Source organism: Sphaeroforma arctica, assembly GCF_001186125.1.
Source record: "Sphaeroforma arctica JP610 unplaced genomic scaffold supercont1.572, whole genome shotgun sequence".
Taxonomy (NCBI): domain Eukaryota; class Ichthyosporea; order Ichthyophonida; genus Sphaeroforma; species Sphaeroforma arctica.
The window spans coordinates 50,159-59,012 of record NW_014039986.1 but is presented as its reverse complement, the minus strand read 5'-3'; the positions used below and the strand labels follow the sequence as shown (position 1 = coordinate 59,012).

General features: G+C 40.4%; 1 protein-coding gene across 1 annotated transcript; it reads left to right on the top strand.

Annotated features, from left to right (window-relative positions):
* Positions 1-7,472: 7,472 nt before the first annotated feature.
* SARC_07318 (hypothetical protein) lies at positions 7,473-8,330 on the top strand. Its single transcript, XM_014298754.1, has one exon. The coding sequence runs from the start codon at positions 7,632-7,634 to the stop codon at positions 8,241-8,243; it is 612 nt and encodes a 203-aa protein (XP_014154229.1). The 5' UTR covers positions 7,473-7,631; the 3' UTR covers positions 8,244-8,330.
* The last annotated feature ends 524 nt before the right edge of the window (positions 8,331-8,854 follow it).

The following is an 8,854-nucleotide window of genomic DNA, read 5'->3' as shown; positions in this document are numbered from 1 at the left end:
ATATATATACGTCTTTCCACGGTTTGCATAGGCCTTTTAGCCATAGTGGATGACTTTCGTGTTGACTATAGAGTGTGTTTGTGCAGTTGTGCATACTTTGCATACGTGGTACTGATCCGTAGGATTTATTGTACTATTACTATCACACGACACTCACGAGTCGGAGTTCCAAACAAAGGCGTTTCTGGTTATTGAGCTGACGGTTTCTAAGTGGCCAAAGGTTCTGGGGTATAATCAATATTGAACATTTTGTTCTGTTTTTTCTTTTTATAAAAAAAATATAAACATTATATATATATATGAAGTTATGAACCAAAAACTACAAACTTTGCGAAGTGTGTTGCAAAGTAATTTTTGTTTTTTTTAAAAACACATGTATTTTTATTTAAAAAATAGAAACAAAAATGATAAAGAACCACGTTCATGAGGAAAGTAACTACTAGAGGCTGTGGCCCGTGTGGGTCAGTGTTAATGGACACATTGAGATCTCTAGTAGGGCGTAGATAATCAGGCCAAATTTGTACGTTTTTTGATTGCCTGAAACTCATAAATGTTCTCACTTTTTTCATTTTTGTAAATAACCCGCTCGCATTTTATATAAATTGACTAATTGAGAGATTGGAGACTGGAGACTGGAGAGTGCGTGATACAACTGTTTGGCTTCCATTGTCGAGAGATAAACAGAGAAGTGAGAGGAGAGATAGCTGAGGTCTGAGGATTTTTTCTTGTTGCCTTGTAGTCTCTTGCACTCAGTCTCTCTCTCTCTCTCTCTACTTATTAACCCTAGAGACTAGATGATACTACTACCAATCTTTTCAGTGAAAGTGTGATAAATTGTTTAAAACAATTGAGTGTGATTTGTGCAAGAAGTAGGCATCATATTTCATTGGTATTTGTTTGAGATATCAATTTACAACGACCAACGGAAGCAATTTATTTTGTGGATACTATTTTATTCAAATGAGTTTTTTTTCTTCTTCTTAAAAATCACTTTTTTATATATACTTTTATCAACCAAGAAACCTATTTGTTTTTTGTGTTAAAACAAATATACAAAAACAATATCAATGCTACATACAACAACTGTTTATTTATTTTAAAATTCAACAGTTTTGTTTTTTTAACTTTAAAAGATCCGCCTCGAAATTCGGAAATTGAAAACATTTGAACTTCGTGGTGAACGAATGAATATATAAACTGGCTGAAACCAGCATTTGTTTTTAAAGAAATATTATTATATTTTCTAGCTGCCTCTGCCGATCTTATCCTGAGATCTTTCTTCTCGTCACTAGCTCTTGCTATTTAGCTGAATAAATAGTATTTTAATTCCTTACGAAGAGAAAGTAGATCTCTTGGGCATCGAAAGCACACTCGATCATAATACTGGCTCGCTCTATTTCTCGATATTTTAACTGTTATTAAGAGCGAGAGATTAATAAGTCCCTGACCCCACTGACCCCAGTCACCAACTCACCCGAGTCACCACAGTGGCCCAGCTATGAGCTAAACGCATAATTAATCAATTTTAAAACGGTATAACGGTTATAATGTGATCAAAAGGGTCTACCTAGGCTCTTTTACAGGACTGGTTTATATCGTGAACATGGAATGTGAAAGGCCCGCATATAAAATAAAAGTTGAACGTATACGTATATTTATTCTATTTATAAAAGTCTTTGTTGGTGAGAATCTCTATTTTGTAAAAAAACAAACAAAAAATTTATAGCTCCTCGCAATAATATTTTTTTTTGATAATTGCGCCGATTTGCCGAATGCCGAATGCGCCGAGCCGCCCAGACTCGGAGCGGCAGGAGGCCAGAGGCCAGAGACTCCAGAGTCCAGACCCAGCCCGTCAGTACGCCACTCAACAACAAGAGTGTTGAAACTTGAAGTGCTGTGGGACTGTGTGAGTGTGTTTTTTGAAAAAAGTAGACATACAAATTGAAACAAACCATTAAAAAAAATTGTCCCAAAAAGTATATATGTACGCATAAAAATTCATTTCCGGAAATCGTAACTGGACTACCGGTAATTTTCAAAGAATATATCGAGAAATATGCAAAAAGGGGTAAAAAAAATCATAAAATACTAGATGTGAGCCAAATTTAGCGACATTATATTGAAAAAAATCACGGAAAAAAAGAAAATCGGATAAAGTAAAGTTGAAAATTGACTTCTGAGGAGTGTAGACAGTCCCAGTCTGCACAAGTCAAAACTCCAAGTCTGGCCAACCAACCCACTATGACCTACGTACCCGCGTGAGTAGCGCATGACTGGAGGAGTGGAGCCTGTGGAGGTCCCGGCCCCTGACTGCTGGCTAGTGGTGACAAGTCTGAAAGTTATAAAGTCCTGAACCCCGAGGCCTTGGGTGGACATTTCAATTTGTTGTTGTATTTGGGTTGGATCAGTCTATATCACAGTATATTTATATATTTATATATACAGTCAAACCTCTTTAACTGTCTTCCTCTTTAATTGTCCACTTTACAATAAGAGGGTTATGGAGAATGCGGGTATGTTGTTAGGTAGACGTGCATTGAAAGGGTATGGATAGATTGGGGCAGTACTCACTAAGCAAGGGGTGACTAAGCATACACTTTTTCCAGTTGAGGTGGTAAGAGAGAAGGGTTCTTAGGGTTTAGGGGTTTTTTGAGACAAGTATATGCGGAGAAAGATGTGCGACTTATAGAAATGATGAAGAAGGTGCAACTATTGCTTGAGGCTCGGTTCATAGAGAGAGTGCAGGATACGGATTGGCCTACAGTGCCGAAACTTGTGCCTAAAGCGCAGGGTAGTAATCCCAGTTATGAGGAACCCAAGGATTGGAGGATATGCATAAATTATATGCGTACGAATTTTCAGCTAAATTCGGGTAAATATCCGATACCAACAGAAGATGAGTTTCTGGCAACAGTTAAGGAGCGCAAGTTAAAAACTAATGTGGATGCTGGAAACGGTTTTGGGCAGTTAATGATAAAGCCTGGTAGTCGAGGGGTCACTGCATTTTTAACGGCGGCACTACACGGCGCAGACCCGATCCGTACCACAGAGGTGGGTACTCTACTTAGTAGGTCAGCAAGCGAATATATGGAACATTCGATAGGAACAGTATTTTGTCAACACCGGTCCGAATTGACCCAGCACATATCTTCCATTGTCGACTCACTTGGCCCAAGCTTCAAACGGGAATTTACTGACCACTTCTTCCCATCAATCTTTCCTGAACCACTACGGCGACTATGAGAGCCATACCATATGTTCATACATTGTATCATACATACTTGCCATTTTTGAAATTATTGGGATGTCGTTTGGTTTGAAGGAAGCATAATTTGTGTTTCAATAAATAATGGATGAGACATTAGAAGGAATTAAAGAAATTAAGACGTACATTGATGATACTGCGTTAGCTTCGGATGATCCAGCTGAGCATTGAGATGGAATTGTGAAGATGATCAGGCGCTTTGAGGCAAAAGTGATACAGTTGCTGCTGTCTAAATGTAATTTTGCGTATCGAGAAGATCCTATAGTCGTGATGATAAGGGTTCGATGATAAGTGAAGGAAATCTTCAGCCGTTATTAGATATGAAGTCAGGTCGTGGTATCAGCGTTTTGGAGGGTGGGCAAGATTCGTTCCGAATTTCTCAAATGGGTTGGCTCCGATTAGTGATTTGACTAAGAAGAAGGTACGGTTCCAGTGGGGTCCTGAGCAGGAGAAGGCTTTTCAGTCGGCTCGGAAGATATTGGAGGCGAAGACAGTCTTGGTAGAACCCAGACAAGAAGAGCAACTCAGGTTGCAGAGAGATGCGTCGGATTCAGGTATAGGTGTTTGTTTGTGTGTGAGAAGAGATGGAGAAAAGCTTCCTGTGGGCTTTGTGCTTTCCATGTAATTTTTTCTCCGACAGATAAAGAATTGATAGCGCTAGCATATGGGTTTTTGACGTCCGCGGGTTTGATTAGGAGATCGTACGAGGTGCTTATAGTAGAGATAGATCGTCAGCCTTTAATTGTTGTGGTTCATCAGGTAGAGTTCACGTCAGATCCGGTGGGTAAAAGACGGTACAGGAATGTTATGTATGTACGATCGTTTGATATGGATCTACGGTACCTGGAAGGGCCAAAGCCTGTGTCGGTAGAGGGTGCTCAGTTTGCTGCATGTGCTAAAATGGGTCTGACAGATATTGATGAATGTGTGGATTTGTCATTTGAAAAGTCTGCAAGAGTGTGGAAGACAGGAGGGTAGAGGAGATTCTTGATTACAAAGTCGGTGCTTTGAAAACCGAAGTGAGGAGTAATATGAGCTGGAGGTTGGCAGATGACGATATATGTTGAATGGACTTGTAGGCTCGAAATTGAGTAGATATACGATTTGATTGGCGGCAGGATTCTCAAGGAAAAGTCGAAGTGAGTGCTTTGCTCTGATAATGTCCCACAGGCCACAGGTCAGCGCCAAGCTCAATACGGTATGAGTGTACGGATTAAAAATTGAACGTTAATGTTTATTTTCATGTGTGTGATATTAACCTTTTTTTGAACGGGTTCAACGCTAATTTAAACAGAACCCCCAAAATTGCACTTCGAATATACACCTAAAAATCAAGAAATGGGCTATAATAGCTGTTACGATCGATCATAAACTAGCATTGAAATGTAGTCATGACGCATTTCCTACTTCCAACTGACAGCACATTTTTCCAACAACTTTTACAGTTACCATACCGTGGCGTTTATAGTTTAGTGAGTTTACACAAACACACACACAAATTGCGGCAGGCCTGCAGGATGAGCCTACAGACTACACAGTATACACAAGTTCAACAATATTCCACGCAATTATAGCTATATATGCCTGAAGCCAGTTAGTTTTCAGTGGTGAACAAACATCATGCCAACATACGAGGAAGAAAGTAATACTACCTGCCCAATAGACCTGACCCCCAGAACAATTATTGGCAGGTCAAATTCGCCGCGAGCATGTGGGACAAATCTGCGAACCTAGAAATAGCACCTGCATAAAATCAACAGGACCGTATATGTAATAGAAATTGAACTTTAAACCGTTTCTATCGCCATCATGGTATAAAAGCTTATCCGTAGGGATGGATCGTCCATCCCGAGGGATACTCTATCCTCAATCACTCTATTAACATACCCTAACTTATAACCTAGTACACCACTTTATTCTCTCTATGGTCCCTACTTATACTCTTCTCAGCCTATCTCCCCTAGGACGACTAGTGTGTACATAAAATACGCCGACAGAGGGGGGAGAGGGATATGTTAGAGGGCTCCATCAGGAAGGATGGCTCTAAGATAAAAAGCCCTCCTTTCGGATGGTAGAGGGACCCTCCTAAAGGCATCTTCGATACCCGCTCCGCGGGGATCCGGTGTCCCTTCAGGATCAGGTGTCTCGTAGTTATTCTCCACACTTTTTGATATTCACCGATGGGTAGACACCCCCCTAGTACATAGATATTTTATAGTAACTGGAAAACGCTCGAGCTTTGGTCATCATCAGCGCCTGAACGTATAGATGTACTTGCCCCAGAGCCTGTCTACCTTTGAGGGTTTTTGAGTGTCCACTTTTTGGCTCAGGACGGACCCTGGACAGTTAAAGAGGTTTGACTGTATATATATATATATATTCAAAAAAAAAATAGGGGAACGTTTTACATACCCATATTCTTTTTCCTTACCCAAACTCAAAGTGGGTTTTCGACTTCTCTTTATCTTTCTCCCGCCAGGCCGCCACCGCACAGAGAGAGTCCAGAGACTCCAGACTCCAGAGTCCAGGAGTCCAGAGTCCAGACTCCAGACTCCAGACTCTAGACTCTAGACTCTCTCTCTGCGCGCGAGCCTGTGTGTGACTGTGTGACTGCTACTGTGACTGTGTGTGAGTTTGTACTGTGTACGGGACTGTCTGAGCGAGGGCCGGTAATTGTAGTTTTTTTTACATTAAAATATATACGATAGCGAAGTGTCGGCGAACCCTCTTCTTGGGGCCTGGGCCTAAGAAAAACGTTAAACGTATATGTTTATAGAGTGGTATATTTATAAACGTAAGTACAGTACGTAAAAATGGGTCAAAATATGGCGTCAAATTTGAAGTTTGTGCACGTGAATAAACCTCCTCTCTCATAGACTAAACGAACCGCTATTTACCGGAAGGGCCGGACCAGGCGACTCAAATAATATTACATTAAAAGTCCGACGGCCGTGATTTTGCTGAAAAGTCTCGTCGTCCTTTGGTGCGACTGTACCTTCGGGCCATACAGCGAGAACGCGCGAGACGAAGTACCAGTGGTGACGTGAGTCTCCCACTGGCCCGCAGAGTTTATTTTTGTTTTTTCTAAAAATTAAAAATTAGATTCCAGGGATCGTAAAACACTCTGGGCCTCTGCTCCTCTCTACTAATAGTGTGGCCCTGGGGCCCTGGGCACTATTAACGAGGGTCTTAGTGAGTTAGTCTTACTCATCAGACCAAGTGCCAAGAGGGGTGCCTGCGGCCAGGATCCAAGAGTCCAGGAGTCCGGACTCCTGCTGGGCCCATTCACAACACCAGCAGTGAGGCAGAGAGTAAGAAGTAAAAAAAATGAAGTAAAACAAACTATCTATCGTTAAAATAATACACGACAGCGGCAATAAAAACAAAAAACATAAAAACAAGAACAAATGAATCCACGTCATTATATAAGTATTGGCAAAACCTATTCTACTTATTCGCTGCTGACTTCAACCGAAAGCTCTCGTCCTCGTCGTTATTTCCTATTAATTTGGCGCTGTTTGAGGGTGGACGTACGCGGTATGGTGGGGTGCATAGGGCCCGGGTCCCCAGATTTCTTGAGTCTGTTGTTGTGAGTTGAGACTTGAGAGTTGAGACTTCATGTCCAAATGCCCCTTGGGCCATGGCCTATGGCCCTGCTAGGCTGGGATAGTGGATAGTATGACAATGGACAATGGACAATGCATTCGTTTTAAAATATTTTGACTGTGGGCACTAGGCAGACTGAGTTGCAGAGGAACTGCAGACTCCCTTCCTAGCCCGTAGTCCGCAGTCCGCACTCCACAGTTCTTCATAAAAATTGTGTGTAAAAGAAAATGACGAATCGCAAGAGAGAGAGTCAATAGTCCCTGGTCAGACTCAGGAGTCAGTGATCAGTCCCATAACAAGATTTTTTTTTAGAATTTTGTTTTGTTGTTTTGTAAAAAAACCAATATCAATAGCAAAAGAAAAAACAACGCACAGCAAAAGGCAACAAGGCGACATTTAAAAAAAAAAGAGGGAGAGAGGAGGAGGGGGAAGAATGACGGAGGGCGGTTTTACGAACGGGCCACGAATCCTCGGCCGTGTCGCAAGTTTGTTTCTCTTTTATTTTATTGTTTGTTTTTGTTTTAAATAAAAAACAAAACAAAACACACTCAAAATAATTATATATATATATAATAATAAAAATATTTGATCATCCACTGCACAACGTTACATCGTTGATAGACACGACATCCTTCATCGGTAGCTTGTAAATGTTCAACTATATTTAGCACCATATATATACGTGGCTATCTTATTACCAACAATCAACCTTACCTTGACAATCGGAAACAAGAAATTCTCGACACAAACTTCTATCACGATGGCTAGGACGTTATCTGACGCAACAGAAATCATAATTACACCTGTAAATAAGGGTAGATACGCTGCTAGAAATACCACCGAGAATTCTGATGATGACTCCCAATACTACGACTTGGATCTAAGCGAGGAATACGATGTAATTGACTCTGTAGATCTTAGTAATGAGAGTATGGCGTCAATCGTTCGGGATATTATTGACGAGACTCTACACGCAGGCACAATCGATAGTGAGAGTATCACTTGTGCAGCTTGCACACCGCCGTTAGGGATGACAGCACACAAGGAGCGCAGCACATGGTCAGTCAAGCGAAATTCTCGACGGGAATCCAATAGGAAGAAGTTATCCAAGAAATCCACAGCTGTTGCCTCAAACGCTGTACAGCATTTGTTTTATAATGGATCTGTAGAAAATTATAAAATGGCTACTAGGAAGTCTTCATCTGCGGGGGGGCTCGCCACAACACATGTGCTGAATAAAGTACAAAGCACTCTATATGTTACTGCTAAGTCATATCTTAATCGTCTGATCAGGCGGAAGAAAAAACAGCCTACAATGGATGATATAGATTCGTTCTTCAATGGCACCACCACTGTTGCCCTCAAGGGGTAACGAGAACATAGTAAATTATAAATTTAATCAACGAGACGTGAATAAACTAAATTATCAATAAATCAACGAGCACTATATTTCAGTAACAAAAAAATGACCCTTTTCTCTGTTACTCATGGATAACATTAAACGATTGGTATATGTCAACGAAAACTTCAAAACCGAGGGACCTCGTTGATCGTTCTTTCTTAGAAAACTATTTTGCCTGCTACAGTTTTTTGGACACTCACACTCATACGTGCGTGTACACATACTCACACTCATACGTGCGTGTACACACACGCACACACACACTCTCTCATATACACATATACAAGTACACATCACACAAATCAGACGCAGCAAATTCATCCATATACAATCGACACAAATAATTATAATGTATATGCATTCGTACATATATATGTGATATGAAATATGTATATGTGTATTTAGATCCATATGTACATGTATGTATATATGAACATATGTCTATATATATTATATATATATATGTGTGTGTGTGTATGTATACACACACATAAACACACACACATATAGATATATATATAAATACAAATACACACTCACATATATATATATATATATATATATACAAACACATACACGCA

What these genes read in the sequence shown, in the direction of transcription:
- SARC_07318 (XM_014298754.1), top strand. Translation starts at nt 7,632, where the DNA reads ATGGCTAGGACGTTATCTGACGCAACAGAAATCATAATTACACCTGTA.